Genomic DNA, 16,130 nt, shown 5'->3' on the forward strand with positions numbered 1-16,130 from the left:
CTCTTGATGTGATGAATAAAAGTCATAAATCTGGGTGATTGGTGCAGGCAGAGTCTAAATGGCTTCATATTTCATTTTAGGTTTAATAGAAATATTCATGCTCTGTTTTAATGAAATTAAATTGAGGGGGGATGGGGCTGGGAGGCGGCAGTGGCCGGGGGCTTAAAGGGACAGCACACGTTTTCTTCCCCGACGGGCGGGCGGGCCGGCCACCGAGGTCACCTCCAGTGGGCAGCAACTTGCCACTCCTGCCTGCGGGAGCCCACAGGGCCGGGGAGGTCCGTCCGTTGCAGCCGGCCCACCTGGGGTGCAGGTGGAGGCAGCAAGTCAAGAGCCCCACCCCAGGTGCACAGCCGGCGCCCACTCCCTCCTTGCTGAGGTCTCTAAGCGGGATCCGGTCAGCCCTGAGTGCAGGTGCAACCCCGCCCGACTAACACCTTTCTGCCTGCTGACTACACTCAGGCCCCTGCGAACCAGGCAAAACTGGGGTGCACTCTTCTCCCTTCTGCCTCTAGTGGGGACATGTAGGAGGGGTGTGCCGCCCTGGGCTCATACCCTCTGCTCCCCACCCACTGCGACATTCCCCTTGCCTCAAACGTGACCCGGCCAGGACCGGAACCGCCAGGGCCCAGGACAATGGGCCTAAAACGCTAGGCTGCAGAGGCCTCCCCTCAGCCTTCAGAAGTGGAAGGAAGTCTTCAGATCCAGCAACACTGCCATGTGCATTCTCGGTGCTCACGGTTTAGAGGAGCCCTCGACGCCTGGGCTGGGGTGGGTGAGAGGTCCGTTGGGATGTCCCTGGGCCCCAGGACTGTCCTGGGTTGGCAGACCCTTAACGGAGCGATCTGTGACTTGTTGATTTCCCCTGAGCAAATAAGGCTTTGATGCAGTTCAGCAAGAGTGGCTAGCTGATGAATTGACAAAAACTAATCAGCTTTATTGGGAAACAGGTTAAGGGCACGGGCGTGTCAACAATTCTCCGCCTGACCCCTTCATCCATTAACCCAGGCGGGCTGATTAGAGCAAGAAGACCCTCTCGCGTTTCGCACTGAAATTGCTTTCATAAACTCACCATTATTAGCAGTCGATGCGAGCAGCTAATTTAGAGAAGACGTCCCAGGCACGTCACATCTATCATCCGGTTTATGTATCATTATCTCATTTACAGAATGTCGCAGTGTAATATGTGTTTTTGGCAATAGGCTTGGCCCCGCGCCTGGGCTGCGCTGCTCTTTTTAGCAGCACAGCGGGGACCTCCTCGCTGCCTCCCCCCACCCCACATAGGGCCGGGAAATCTGCGTGCCTGAGGGTGCTTCCCGGGTGGGCAGGGAGGACTGAGAGCCAACCGCCACCACATGCAACCCCTCCAAATGCGCCCGTACAAACGCATGCACACCCGCGCACCACCCCTGGTGCACCCCAGCTCGCCCTCCCGCATGGCCCTGGCGTGCGGCCCAACGTACGAATTACGAATTTGCTCCCACCTCGGAGCCGAGTTTGCTCCCACCTCGGAGCCACCGGCTGCGAGTTCGCGGTTGTGCCCTGGCAGCCCCTCCCTGGAGCTCAGGCTGCTGCGAAGGTGGCCAGGTGCTACCGCTCCCCTGAGCCTGGGGCCAGGGGCCTCCCTGAGCACCGCCCCCACCTCGGGATCAGGCCTCGGCCGGCTGGGTGCCAGAGACCCTGGTGCCCGGGGACAGCCTGCCAGCCCGGAAGGCCCCTCTCTGCCCTACCGGGCTCCCAGGGTGGTGGGCCTGACCTTCCCTCCCCAGGAGACAGTGGCTCTGCGGCCCAGATGCACCCGGGAGCCCTGAGTGGGCCACCTGTTCCTCCGGGTAATTATTTTAATGTAAGGGGCCCAGCGTCGCTGGGGTACGTGCCTCCTGCAGCGACAGACGGCGGCGGGGGGCTGGGACCCTCTCCAGCCTTTCAATGGAATTTCCCAGATGGGCCGAGGGGAGGCCAGGCAGGTCACCAGGGGCCCTTTAACGAGTTCATTAGCCAAATTATCTTGCCCGCAGCACAGTGCCCTGGGGACTGGGGAAGGGAGTGTGGAGGGGTGGGGGACTTTCTCCCCCCCCCCATCTCAGCGTGGAGACAGGTCTGCACGAAGGAAGAACAGCCCAGCCCAGCGGGCGTCAGGAAGGACTGAGGGGCACTGTTGTTCAGCAGCAAACATCACAGCTCCCTGCCACTGCTGGGTTCCACAGGTAGGAGTCTGGCCCAGTCAAAGGCCAAGTGGGGAAAAGTGTTTTTAGATGCATGCCGTGAGGAAATTATAATATGATAAGGGATGTGACTGACTGGGCTAGGGTATAAGGCCTCACTGCAGGACGAAGCCAGAGCCTGGCCTCTTTCCTGTGGGTTCTGGAGCAAAGTGCCTTGATTTCCAAGAGCCTTAGTTTGCCCGTCTATAAGTTGGGCACATGGGTATGTTTTCTGGTTATAATAACTATTGGATGAGACTATTAGAAGGTGCATTGAAACACTCAATACATAAGCATGCGAACATCCCAGCAGGGCTGGAAAATGCAGTCTCGTCCCTCCCCAACTCCATGGACTCCCAGCCTTTCTCAGGGTCTCAGATTCCTTTTGGGTAAAATATTCCCTGTTCACCTGGTGGGCTCGGCAGGGAGTTCCTCTGCCCTGCCAACCCCACCCCATCGAACCCCACTTAGGAAACATGGATGGGAGTGTGGTGTGGGCACGGGAGTGTGGTATGGGCACATCAGTGTCCCGTTCCTGGCAAACCAGCCTCTTACTTGCAAACACAACCCCCCACCCCAAGTCCGCTTCAAGCCTGAGATCTGTCCTGGGGCTTTGAACTTGCCCCTGTGCAGAGAGGCTGGGGCAGAGTTGAAAGAGATGAACTTGACCCAGAGACCACTTGCCCATCTTGGGGACTATCCCGCAGCTTTGGGAAGTCCAGTGGAGATCCAGCCCCCCTGCCTCCTCTCTCCCAGCAGCCTCGCAGCTTCTGCCACCTCAGCAACTACTAAACAGACCAATTAGCAGCGGCTTCCTGCCATTATCCACCCTGGACGGGGACGTTAGCGCTGCCATGCGGCCATAATCCCAAATCAGAACGCACTAGGAAGGTCACACACTGAAGCATGGACGCGCCCAAGCAACACCCTCCCTGGATTTGTGCTTCTTCCCTGTGCTGTTGCCCCCACCCCCCAGGACCAGGCCTGCAGGTCAGTGGGCATGGTCCAGGCTGGGGTGGACGCCAGCCTGTGCAGGTCTGACCTGGGGTGGGTGCAGAGTTGCTGGTGCTGGCTCTGCCACCCTCTCCTCCTCCCACTGAGAGGTGTGCCCAGTGGCCCTGGGCCGGTGCAGCCTGAACAGCGACGGCGCACCCTTAGAAATCGAGCCTTGGAGAAGACACATTCCCGCAGGAGACTGGAAAGCTGGGCTTTCTCAAAGCAGAGAAACATTGTTCTCAGTTTTAAAAAATAAGAACCCTTCCCCCCCCCAGGGTGCAGGACTCACAGACACTGTAGACCACCGTTAGTGGTGGTTTGGAAGGGGTCCTGCCAGCCTCCCGCCTTCTGAAAAAGCTGACTTCGCAGGTATGTGTGCTACATACCTTGTTTCTGACAACAGGATATGTGAACCTGAAATTAAATTAAATTAAATTAAATTAAATTAAATTAAAAATTAAATTTAAATCCTCCAGCAAGAATATAGTCTTCTTACGGAAATTTCTCATCTCTGTTGAGGGCTATTGTCCCCTAGTGTGATTAGAGGGGCTCAAATCGGGGTGGGAGGTGTATAGGTCAAGCGGTAGAGTACATGCTTAATGCGCAAGGTCCAGGGTTCAATCCCCAGCACGTCCTCTAAAAATAAACAAACAAACAAACCTAATTACCTCCCTTCCAAAAAAAAAATAATAAAGGAGCTCAAATGAGTGTCCCCCAGGCTCTCAAATTCTTGGGGGAGAATTTGTTCCTCTTTGTAACCCAGGAGCTTTGACTTTGTGCACAGAAGAGGCTGGAGACGCCGTCCTTCCCTAGGGCAGACAGAAACCTTCAGGGGCTGGGGACTGCCTTCCCCGCACGCCCAGCGCTGGGCAGGGCACTTCCCTTCCCCTTGGTGTCCCGGGAAGCAGGGAGGCCGTCCAAGGTCTAACGAGATCGCAGATACTTTTGTATCTGGAGGAAATTTCCAAAAATAGAAGGCCCGTAGGCTGCTGGATTGTTTGAATTCTACGAGTTTAAATCCTGCAGCATCCCCCGGACCTCTTAGCAAGCCCTCAGCAATGAGCCCGGGTTTGGGCTGGTGGTTGGCAGCCAGGGCTGGGTCGGGTGGGCAGACCCGCGGCCCCAGGGCGCCCGGAGGTGGGCTCCGGCCCGAGGTGGGGTCGGCGGTGACGGCGCTCTCTAAAGGCGCGACACGAAGCCAGGCGTACGGGGCGAGGCCGACAAGCCAAGGCAGCAGCGCGTCCTGCGGGCGCGACTGCGGGGTCCCAGCCTCTCCAGACCCCTGTGAAAGGCGAGCGCCCCGGGGTCGGGGAGGAGGTCGGCAGATCAAAGGGCGGCGCTAACTGCGAGATACCTTTGGCCCTCGGGCTCCGCTGGTGGCGGCGGCGGGGACACCTGCGCGGACCCGCCCCTCCCCCGCGCTCGCCTTCCGGTGACCCCAGCCCCCCCCGCGCGCCCCCAGGTCCCTGCGCGGGTCCCCGCGGCGGCTCCGCGCGCCGAGCGTCTCGCCCGGTTTCCGGCGCTCGCCCTTCTGCCTCCGGCTGCGCGCCCTGCCGAGCTCAACCAGCGTCTCCGCAGAGTAACCGCTGCCCGGGTTCAAGACCCGCCGCCGCCGCCAGCTTAGGTTCCTCCCTCAGGCGGGTTACGCAGCATCCCCAGGCCTGTTTCCTGAAGGAAACCCCCAGAGGGTAAACTGGAGTTCAACTGAGTAATCCCGGGGAGACGGCCTGGTTTCAGCCGATCAGGCTAAGTCGTCTGCGCGAGCCCTGGTCCCAGTTCTGGAAACTGCAAGCTCTGGGAAGCTCTGTGCAAAGGGGTTACCAGGGAAAGTCATCTTCTAGCCTGTGCTCCAGGGGCAGCATCGGGGCGCCTTCCTGCTCGTTGCTCTGTTGTGCCAGCCCCGCTTCACGTGGAAGGCGGCGATATGTAAGTGATAAAGACGCCCCTTCCATCGCCTGAACTTGTGAATATATAGGTTCCATCCCAACTCCAGATAAATGATTCCAGACATGAATGGACCTGGATGACAACAGCTTTTTCTTTCGCAATTGTTTGTAAAAATCACCAATCCTCCTCTCTAAGTAGTGGGAGAAAGGGTGACTGCAGGCAGTATTCCGCATCTCGAAGGAAGACCGAACATTAAGAGAAGAGGGATGCTGTTCCAGAAGGGAAGAGGCCAGGACGCGCGCCAGTTTGGTGAAAGGCCTTCGCTGCTTCCCTTGGGAAGTGGAGGCTGGATGCTGTTCCCAGGCACCTGGAGACTGGGCTTGGGAGTACCTCTCCGACCAGACCTTTGATCTCTCGCTGCGGCCCTTCCCAAGACCAAGCCCTGCGCCTCTCTGCCCAGAACCTTCTTCAAAGCAGCTGGGCTGGATCAATACAGATGCTGGAAACAGGAAGAGCCTCAGTGTGCTCCGCTTCACACGTCATAAACCACACAAAGACCCCAGCTTCCCAGCCCTCTCCCCTCTCTTCCCTGCAGCTCAGAGACCTCCAATATGTGTTACCTTATTCTTAGCAGAAACAGACCATACGATCATTTTAAAGCCCTTTAGCATGACCGAGTCCATTTCGTCTTAAGCTCGGTTTTTCTAGACAGAGAAACAAAACTCCATCAAAATAAAGGAGCTTCTACCTCCAGAATTACACTGCATTTAGTGAGGCAGCCAGGACCAGGACCCAGGGCGAGAGGCTTAGTACTCTTCAGACCGCCCTCCCTCAGTCCCACAAGGTGGTGTGGACTTGGGGGTAACTAACGGGTGAAGCTGCTGAGCTGGGTCCCACATGCAGTGTCCTTCCTGTGTGTTCAGGAAGTGCTCTCAGCTGGTCCCAGGCAGAGTAGAAGTGTGGTGGAGGCAGGACTTTGAGGGCATACTCACTGGAATGAAAAAGGGTGATGTGAATTCCTCTGGGAGTCACAAAAACAGAATGATGTTAAGAAAGGTGGGGTGATTGATGAAGTCTAGACTGTACACCCATCACCAACTAAAACAGCCTTGATAGTGTTGGTTTTTTTTTTTTCAGGTAGGAAAGGGGGTGGCAGACTCTCCAAGAACAATCTTGGGAAATTTAGTTTGCAGTTACTCCCCTCCCCCAACCTCCTAAATCATCGCCCTCTGACAGCCGACCCATCCCAGCAGATGGAGGAGGGGGAGGGGAGGAGAACTTGCACTAACGCCCATCAGAGGTGGGAGCCACAATTCTTCTCTCTGACTTGGGGAGGCAGAGTGGCAGCCAAGACCCCCTCCTTGAAGGATGAAGGGCCTCCTGTACAGAACAGGTGGCTAATCTGAGGTCTCTGTAAAGCCCTCCTTCTCCAGAAGGAGTAGACAGGATGGGGGCCGGGGACACTGGGACTTTGAGGGCAGTAGGTGGGAATTGCCAGGCCCCTGCCATCAGACCTGGTCCCAGTCCATGCTGAGGCTTAATGCTCTGCTGGGATGAGAGCCTCAACGTCTCTGAATCTGTACTCTGTGAAACGGAGTTGATGAAATTCTTCATCTGGTGTCATAGTGAAGATTAAGGAAGACAATACTAGAAAGCTCATGGCACATAGTAGGTGTTCAAGAAATGTGAGTATACCCCTCTCTCCACTTAGTGGCAGGCCTGCATTTTTACCACCACAAAGAGATATTACCTGAAAACAAGACAAACACCATGTAAACAGTCACTTCTATTTAAGGTTAATCTTGGTTCTTGCAAAGATAACAACATGTAACAGTTGCTGCCATATCCACTGCTATCCTCCTGATATTCCAACTAGTGGGTCTCAGGACTACCCTGTTACAATGAAAAAGAAACAAGGCTCCCCAACGTAACCATAACTGCTGCAATCACCCCTCACGTGGACAAAAGCCTTTTGAAGGGAAACTATATTGAGCCTTATATTTATGTTTAAAAAAAATCCCTCTTGTAGCAATCTGACCTGCTGATTTTAAAGTTTATCAGGCCCTGATTTTTTCTCGGTTCTCTGCACCTCCCACAGCCCCCTTCCTGTCCTTTATTCGCCTCTCACCTGCATGGGAAGCCAGGCTTCCAGAACCCGAACTCCTCAAATCTCTGCCTGGGGAAGGTGACTGGGTCTAATAAAGCTGTGGACCAAGCCTGTTGGTGGTGGGCGCTGAATTCCTGCCTGTTGGTTCTTTCAGCTTCAGAAAAGCCCTTGGAAGTGCTTTCACTGTAAATATTTGATGTGCGTGTATGAGGGTGGAAGTGAAGTCTGGATTCTCACTCCACCAGCTAGCTCAGCCAAGGGAAGCCCCTTCCTCCGATTTCCCAGGAACTGCAGGAAGGAGGAGAGAAACTAAATTTTCCTGCCTAGGGCCTGGGGGCTAGGAGGACCAGAGTGACAGGCCTCGGATGACTCCTGCCTCCCATGTGGGGCCTTCCTGGGCCGAGATGGGTCTCTTGCATGCCTACCAGTGGTGTCCTTCAGCAGAGAGGAAGGGCTCCGTCACTGAAGACCTGCTCCATGGCAGGTGGGCGACGTCTCCAAGCCAGCTTGGGTCTCCCAGGCGGGACCACCAGACTCTGCCCTCTCACCTTGACAGGGCAGGGCTGAGTCGAGGATCTGCGGAAGGCAAGTTCACACAGACACCACCTGAAACGCAGGGAACTTCCCAGAGTAGGTGAGAAGGTTCGACCTGCAGAAGCCTGGCGACAGGGACACAAAGCGCTCCTGTGGGTCCTGGAGACCCAACAGCGGGACCTGGGGACCAGAACAGTCTTCACTGTGCGGTCGTCACTGAGCAGAGACCTAGATCTGGAAGCAGGGGTGGCTCCCCTTGAAGAAATGGACAAACTTAAGTGCTGACGCGGAGGAGGGAGTGAACGCGCCCTAGTGACACTAGCCCAGAGCGGGACGGCGTGTGTCGAGCTGGACTTGGGCACCGTGGCCCACACGGACCCCGAGGTTGCCAGGGCCCGCCGAGCGGCTCAGCACCCGCAGGAGGGCGAGCAGGCACCCCAGGCTGCGCCCCTGGCCGCCGTCCCCATCCCGCCTTCGCGGCTCGGCACCCCGGGCTGTTTAGGACCCCGCGGCGCAGGGGCGGGGCGGCAGGCGACCCGGACGGTGACAGGTGCGCCCCTCGGCCAATGGCGGGGCTGGAGCCCCTCCCCGAGCCCCCGCCGCACGCGCCAATCGGCGGCCGCGCTGCGCTTCAAGTGCGCGGAGGGGCGCGGGTCCCCACCACGGCGCCAGCGGCCTCGGCGCGGTCGCCTGAGGGCTGCAGCGCTGAGCCGGGCTCTTGGGCCCCGGCGCGCCGGAGCACTCGCGTGGGAGTTAGTGCGAGTGCGGGCGAGCGCGGCCCGGGGCGGGGCCGGCACGGAGGAGGCGCCCGGACCATGGTCACCCTCGGCTGAGTTTCCGGCGGCGACTTTGATTACTGGCAAATAATCGTAACAATACCGAGCCTTGGGGCTGCCACCGCCACCCACCGACGCCGCGAGCCGGCACGCGGCCGCATCACTCACCGCCGAGCCCTGAGCGCCAGCCCCTAACGAGCTGATGGAAAAATCTAAAAATTTCCGCATCGACGCGCTGCTGGCCGTGGACCCCCCGCGAGCGGCCTCGGCGCAGACCGCTCCGCTGGCCCTGGTCACATCGCTCGCGGCCGCTGCAGCTGGCCCCGGTGGCGGCGGCGGCGGGGCAAGCAGCGGGGCGAGCCGCAGCTGCAGCCCCGCGTCCTCGGAGCCTGCCGGGGCTCCCGCCGACCGCCTGCGCGCGGAGAGCCCGTCGCCGCCGCGCCTACTGGCCGCGCACTGCGCGCTGCTGCCCAAGCCAGGCTTCCTGGGCGCGGGCGGCGCGGGCGGCGGGGCGGGCGGCGCCGGTGGCGGGCCCGGGGGGCCCCACCACCACGCGCACCCCAGCGCCGCCGCAGCCGCTGCCGCAGCCGCCGCCGCCGCCGCAGCCGCTGGGGGCCTGGCGCTGGGGCTACACCCGGGGGGCGCGCAGGGCGGCGCGGGCCTCCCGGCGCAGGCAGCGCTCTACGGCCACCCGGTCTACGGCTATTCGGCGGCGGCGGCGGCAGCTGCACTGGCCGGCCAGCACCCGGCGCTCTCCTACTCGTACCCGCAGGTGCAGGGCGCGCACCCCACGCACCCCGCCGACCCCATGAAGCTGGGCGCCAGCACCTTCCAGCTGGACCAGTGGCTACGTGCGTCCACCGCGGGCATGATCCTGCCCAAGATGCCTGATTTTAACTGTGAGTACCGCGCAGCCCCCGGCCTGGGGAGGGAGGAGGGCACGGGAGAAGGGGAGCGCTGGCAGAAGGCTCCCCGGCGCATCCTCCTGCACCTGGCTCCTCCTTGCCCTGGCTCTCTATTCGGAGCGGTCTGCGGAAGCGCCGCGAAGACGCCTCGGCTCTGCCCGGGGCCTGGGAGGACTCGTGCGGGCTGCGCGGTGTGGGATTGCCAGCGAATTATTACAATGGCCACGCGCGGGCCTCGTTTCTCTCCCTCTTTTAACGGGAAGGGGCAACTGGGAGCGTGAGACTCAAATTTAATGATTAACTGGCGGGCGAGAAGTGAAGGAAGTGGTGGGGGAAGGCGAGCCGAAGAGCACCGTGAATGAGGGGGCCTGGGAATCAGGTGCCCCCGAAACCAGGGGTTTATCCTCCGGGAAACGGACTTGACTTCGGTCCGCACTATACCCCCGGGCCCTCCCAAGGGAGGGAGAGATCCAGGAGTAGCGAAGGAGAAATGAGCTTCAAGAGGCCCAAAGATGCGGGGCAAGGGCTCTGGCGACCCCGAGGTTCTGCCTGCCTCTGGAAGGGCCCTGGGTCGGGAGTGCGATGCCCAGGGGGTGGGTGACCTGACTTGAACCGAGAGCTGGCACGCTCCAGCAGCCCGAGAGGTGTGCCCTCCTTCAGGTACCCCCTTGCAGGGCTCTAAGCAGCAGGTGCCGGCCTCCAAATTCAAGGCATCCAACACAGATCAAACCTCTCCCCAAGATCAAAGCACGGGAGGGCTGGCCACTGCCAGCCGGAGGGAGAGCCTCTGGGCCGCAGGCGGCGTTCCCTCCACCCAGGCTGGGTGCCTCGTGGAGGCCTGGGTCTCTCAGGCTTTCCTGGCACGCGGCCGCACAGAACTGGTACTTGGGAGAGTCAGGCTCTCTGGTCCGTCCGCTTGCCCACCCGGGCTCCAATCAGAGGAAGATGCATGAGGCTTTTTACGCTTTCAGCCGAGAAACACCCAAACAAAGAGACCCCATTGTTTCCGTCTGAGTGGATTTGTTTAGACTGGGGAGATGCAGGCATGGGAGGGAGAAAAGGCAAAAAAGAAAACAGAAATAAACATTTGGCAGAATTCGGATTCCTCTGCTAGAAGCTATGGTTGTGACTAAACAGAGAAAAGCCAGGATCCCAGAAGGCTGCAGAAGTCACAGCCGGGTGAGAAAATCCCAGCATGTGCGCTGTTTGCCTGCGGCCACTCCAGGCTTTTCCCAGCGCAGCTCCCAGAAGGCCCCAGTGGCCACCCATCCCTTCCATAGTCCCTCCTGACCCTCCCGCAAAGAAGAGGGAAATCTTGCTCTCACCTCTCAGTTTGAGGGCTGCAGCCTCAGGCATATCTGAATCCCGCATCGTCCAAACCCAGGGCACACTTCCAGGCCCTGCCTCAGAGCCCAGCTGATCTCTTCTGATGGAAAGTCACCCCACAGATTTTTCATAATAACCTGATTTCCCAGAGCCTGGGATGCACAGTCTCCCACTATGGGGGGCGGTGTTCTCCACAGAGGCCTCCCTGCGCACTGGGTTCCCTGGCCACCTGGCTGTTTCCCTGGGGCGGGAAGGAGCTCAACGTTGGCCAGAAAATCAATTAAAGCCACATCCCCTCGCCAACACACTTTGCCGTCCCTCACTCCTAATCTCGGCCTAGTGGTGGCTGAATTAAAACCCAGCCAGTTTTAAGTTCAGATAAAGACGCCGAGCACCGCACCCTAAAGGGCAGCAATAAACCGGCGACGGTGCCGGAACGTGTCCTGAGAGTCCGTCCTCTGGTCGCTGGAAAACCTGCTTGGTTTCCTTTAATTGGTGTCTCAGCCACTGGATGGCATTTCCCAAATGGTCCCTTTGGAGCCAGTGTTTTAATTAAAGTTCTAATGTATTGTCAAGTTGGGAATTCGGGGCCTTGTTTAACTAAAGCGGGGGGCGTGGGCCTTCCCATAAAGCAAATTGCCCATCCCAGGGGAGCCTGAGCTCTCCTGCCCGGTGCTGGTCTCTTGTCTCTTTTCTTCCCTTTCCTTTCTTTTATTGTCTGACACTTGTCAGGCTCCTGGGAAATCAAGGGAAGTCTCGTTTTGAGGTCATAAAACTCTCTGTGATGTAACCGTGTGAAATTATGCAAATAAAGCGGAGAGACCTCCTTGAATGCGTGGAAAGCCGGATCCCCCTTGTGCCTAGGCCTTTCATTTGTGTGATGAGAATTGTCCTGAAAAGCCTTCCAGGCTCCCCAGGATCGCCCCCTCTGCATCGTGGGTGGGGCTGTCAGGAAAACGTTCTAAATGAGGGCAGAGTCTCTGATGAAAACACACATGTAGGCCCAGGATTCGGTCCTTTTCCTTCCTTCTGTCCTCCCTCTTTTCTCCTTTTTCTCCTTCCTCGGTATTTGAGGAGCTGGTGCGAGGTGTGCTGCACCAGGTCTTTCCCAGGCAGGAGGACGCAGGAAGTGATTCCGGGCCGTGTGGGTTGGAGCCTGAGGTGAGGGTGGCAGGGAAGAGTGAGGAGGTTTGTCTCTGGGCCTCTGCTTCTTGCCCGTTGCCCCGATTTCTACCAATGCCCAGCCAGATGGAGAGGGGCAGCCTGGGTGATAGGGTCTCTTTAGTCAGGACTCCCAGGCCCCGTCTGAGATAAAAAGATTTGGTCCCGTTAACCCCAAGCATCTGGCTCCAGCTGGCTCTGGGGGTCCTGGGCCCCAGGGCCTCCTTAGGGGAGAGGGTGCTGATGTTGAAGAAAAAAACAGCGACTCTGCAGGGCCTGTCAGTGGGCAGCCTTGCCTGCGGATGCTGGTGGCGCTGGGTGGGAGTAGGCCGCCCAGCGATCCCGGTTGCCAGCCTCACGACCCTCTCCCACCCCAGCCCAGGCGCAGTCCAACCTCTTGGGGAAGTGTCGCCGGCCACGCACGGCCTTCACCAGCCAGCAGCTGCTGGAGCTGGAGCACCAGTTCAAGCTCAACAAGTACCTGTCCCGGCCCAAGCGCTTCGAGGTGGCCACCTCACTGATGCTCACGGAGACCCAGGTGGGCAGCTTCCCGAACCTCCCAGGGGCACCGTCTCCTCTGCTCTCTAGATCCTGTGCTTCCGGGGCAACTGGAGCTGAGCCTGTTTGACCTTCAGGCTGTGGATTAATATCCGGGCCAGAGTTCACACCCCCACCCCCGCCCCAGCCCCCGTCCCTGCCTCTGCCAAATGCCAATACTGGCCCTCAGAAGTAGGTTCAGGTGGGCCCAGGAATTTCACCCTCCCCACCCCATTCTGAAGCAGGTCGTCCCCAGGCTACATTAGAGAAATTTCCTTCCAGAAAGAGAGGAGGGAACATCTTGAAATTTATAGACGTGTACCCTAGCTGCCCTGGCCCTTTCTATGCGGACTGGACCGGGGGCTCGGGGAGAAGACACCCGCTGGGGGGGGGGGTTGGGGTCGTAGTTGGCGCTTCCTTGGAGCCCCGGACTCAACTGTGGATTTTACCAATGCCCGGGGTGGGAGCGCCACTCCCCTGGACCCCGCTCCCGGGGCTGGTGAGGGAGGCGAGCCCACTGGTGGGGTGCAGGTGCAGGAGCCCAGGGACTCAGGGCGAGGGTGGAGGTGGCCGGTTTCTCACGCCTCCTGTGCCTGCAGGTGAAGATCTGGTTCCAGAACCGGAGGATGAAGTGGAAGCGCAGCAAAAAGGCCAAAGAGCAGGCGGCGCAGGAGGCCGAGAAACAGAAGGGCGGCGGGGGCGCGGGCAAAGGCGGCGGCGCCGAAGACCAGGGGGACGAGGAGCTGCTGGGGCCGCCGGCACCCGTGGACAAGGGCGGCGGACGCCGCCTGCGGGACTTGAGGGACAGTGACCCCGAGGAGGAGGACGACGACGACGACGAGGACCATTTCCCCTATAGCAACGGCGCCAGCACACACGCCGCCTCCTCCGACTGCTCCTCCGGGGCCGACTCGCCGCCCCCGCGGCCCTGCGGGCCAGGCCACCAGCCCCCGTCCCAGTAGGGGCCCCGCGGCCGTCGGTCGGCCGGGCAGGCGGGCGGCGATGCGCCCTGGATGCCGCGGCCTCTCCCGCGCCCCTGGGCAGCCGGGCGACTGGCAGGGGCCCCCCATGTCCGGCCCCCAGGCCACAAGCCAAGGTGGCCCATTCCTGGGGCTGCCCATTTGGGCCACGGCACCTGTCTGCAGGGACGGAAAGAGGGAGGCCCAGCAGGTTCCAACTAGAACTCCCATTCTTTCGAATTTAATTTGGTTAGCGCTGGGAGGAGGTGTTTGCGAGAAGAACCGACCACGGGGGCAGCCTCCTGACTCCCCTCTTCTGAACGGAGAAGGCGGAGATCTACAGTGTTAAGCGACCTCCTGAAACTTGAAACCTTCTCTGGAAACGCCTTTCTTCTGAGTATTGAAAAAAAAATGTTTCGTGCTTATGTATCTGGGGTGGGGGGGGACTTTATGTCATGAGCATTCAAACTGCTGGAAATCCCAAAACTGTACTGTCTTTATTTTTGTATATTGTATTTATATGTGTATATATATAAAGAAAGGTCTACTTGCGCATGCTAAATTATCATTTAGCTTCTCCCATCGCCCATGATGGAATGTAAAATAAATTGGTTTTTTACTGGACGAGGGTGCAAATCTTTCAGTGGGAGTTGTGAAATCAGGCTTCACAATGTTTGTGGTTAAAGTGATGGGGTGGGGTGTCTTCCTCAGCCGACAGCGATCAGAATGGCAAATGGGTATCAGGACCGCGCCCTCCTCCGGGCCCTGCGGCCGGTGGGGAACTGGATTCCGGCCGCTGGGGAGTCGCAGGTAGGAAGCTCCTTAAAAATACCCGAGTCCAGGTGTCAGCGGGTGCCAGGCTAGCATCGGTCCCAGATGCGAGAATTTCAAAAAAGTAGCCTTGGACTCCGTGTATTTCTTTTCCTATTTCTTTGAGGATCTTCTTGCTTCACTGGCATTCCAGAAGTGGAAACACACTATTCGTTTCAAAAGACAAGCTTCAAACGACTAGACTTCCCTGGTCCGCCGGCCCGTACGGCCCGGGGCGCTACCTCCGCACCTTTTCGGGACGGTCTCCGAGAGCGCGGAGCGTTTCTCCTCGCCGCGGGCCTTCGCAGAAAACCCTTCCTCGCGCTGGCCGGGGCTGGTTTTCTTGGATCTGCGCGAATGTCCGCGAGGACAACAGCGGGCGACAGGAACGCTTCACGCCGGAGCTGCAACGGCTCTGGGTTAATAAACCGCGGCCGCGCGCGCCATCAATCACCCGGGCCGAGCCCGGCCGCCGCCATGTGCTGCACACATGCCCGCTCAACCTGCCGCCCCGGCCTCCGCGCTCGCCCTCCCTCCGGGCGGCTCCCCTTCCCCCGGCGCTGACCCGGGGGCCTCTCCTGGGCCCGGAGGAAATAGGTGATCAGGGGACATGGCTTCTTTCTCCCTCCCCCGTGCCTTCCCCAATCCTTCTGTTTCACTTTTTCACCAGCACCTGGGCTGGGGTGAGGGCCCCTCCCCCTCCCCTCCCGCTTCCCCCTGGCCTCCCCCTACTCCCAGCTGATAAATGAGTTCAGAAGGGCCTGCAGTTTCATTTGGGTGATTACCGCCCGGGCGAGCGCAGCCACTCCTCTACTTCAGGGCCCGGGTGAGATTAATATCCTCTCTGGCAGCTCATTATCACCCCGGGCTCCTTCCATAAAATCCAACCTCAGCCAAGGCCGGGGGCGCGGCGCTGCTGGGAGCCCGGGCGGGAGCAGCTGTTGGGCGCGGGCGGCAGGGCGCGGGCCTCGGCCTCCTCGGGGTCCAAAGGTGCTTTGGGGGAACCGGGACTGGGTTTGCAACTGGTGGGAAAGCCCAAAGGCCCGAGGAGAGGGGTGGGAAAATTAGAGAGAGGGGGTGGGGAGTGGGAGAGGAGAAAGACAGATGCTTTGGGGGTTTAACAAAGCTGCAATCTGTGTGTATCTCGTTTTAATTTCTACCACATTGGTGAAGTTCAGCCTGAAGCAATCTCTTCTCCGGCTGGCTCCACATCTGGGGGTTATTCCCCCGCACCCCCCTGCTAAGCCGGCCCAGCCTCAGTGCCCCCACCTCAATACTGGGCCCACCAGGGACCAGGCGGGCTGGCCTGGGAGGGGTGTAGCTTCCGGCTTGGAGCGGGGTGGGGGGGGTGCTTCCAACCCTAGAGGACGTCCTGTCCCTTCACCCCAGGTGTAGACCCTCCCGAACCCCGAGAGTTGTTGGCTCCCTCGGGGACAAGGGGAAAAGGAGCACTGAAGGAAGATAAAATTATTGTGACCCCCGCCCCCGGTTGCCAACAGAGCAAGCCCCGGTTTGGCGCGGGGACTTGGCGGCTAGGGAAGCAGGACCCGCCCGAGGCCCCAGCGTCTCCAGCCAGCTGCTTAATCGCGACGGAATTTATCTCGCTAATAAATTTAATGATCAATTCGTTCTTGTCACAGTAGCTCTTCCCCAAATCAATTATAGCAAATTTAAATATAATCACTGGCTCATCCTCACCCACTCTGGGCACAACGAACAATTCATTCCGCCTAATGAACAGCCGCCAGCCCTGCTCTGCCTGCCGCTGGGGCGTGTCTCCCCCAGCCTCCCACGCACAGACCCTGCGCCTGGGGAGATAGGCTTTGCAGCCTCCAGCACCTGGTTTCCAGGACCAGCTTCAGGTCCACCCAGCCGAGTCCAGAGGGGGACGAAGGTACTGTCTTCAGACAAGCCCAGGCTTGGCCCTC

At 59.3% G+C, this 16,130-nt stretch overlaps 1 protein-coding gene across 1 annotated transcript; it reads left to right on the plus strand.

Moving 5' to 3' along the window:
* The first annotated feature begins 8,408 nt into the window (after positions 1–8,408).
* MNX1 (motor neuron and pancreas homeobox 1) lies at positions 8,409–14,004 on the plus strand. Its single transcript, XM_032482986.1, has 3 exons — positions 8,409–9,403; positions 12,274–12,434; positions 13,033–14,004. Exons 1-3 carry the CDS (start codon positions 8,707–8,709, stop codon positions 13,393–13,395), a joined length of 1,221 nt encoding a protein of 406 aa, XP_032338877.1. The 5' UTR covers positions 8,409–8,706; the 3' UTR covers positions 13,396–14,004.
* The last annotated feature ends 2,126 nt before the right edge of the window (positions 14,005–16,130 follow it).

This window comes from Camelus ferus, chromosome 7, assembly GCF_009834535.1.
Source record: "Camelus ferus isolate YT-003-E chromosome 7, BCGSAC_Cfer_1.0, whole genome shotgun sequence".
Taxonomy (NCBI): domain Eukaryota; kingdom Metazoa; phylum Chordata; class Mammalia; order Artiodactyla; family Camelidae; genus Camelus; species Camelus ferus.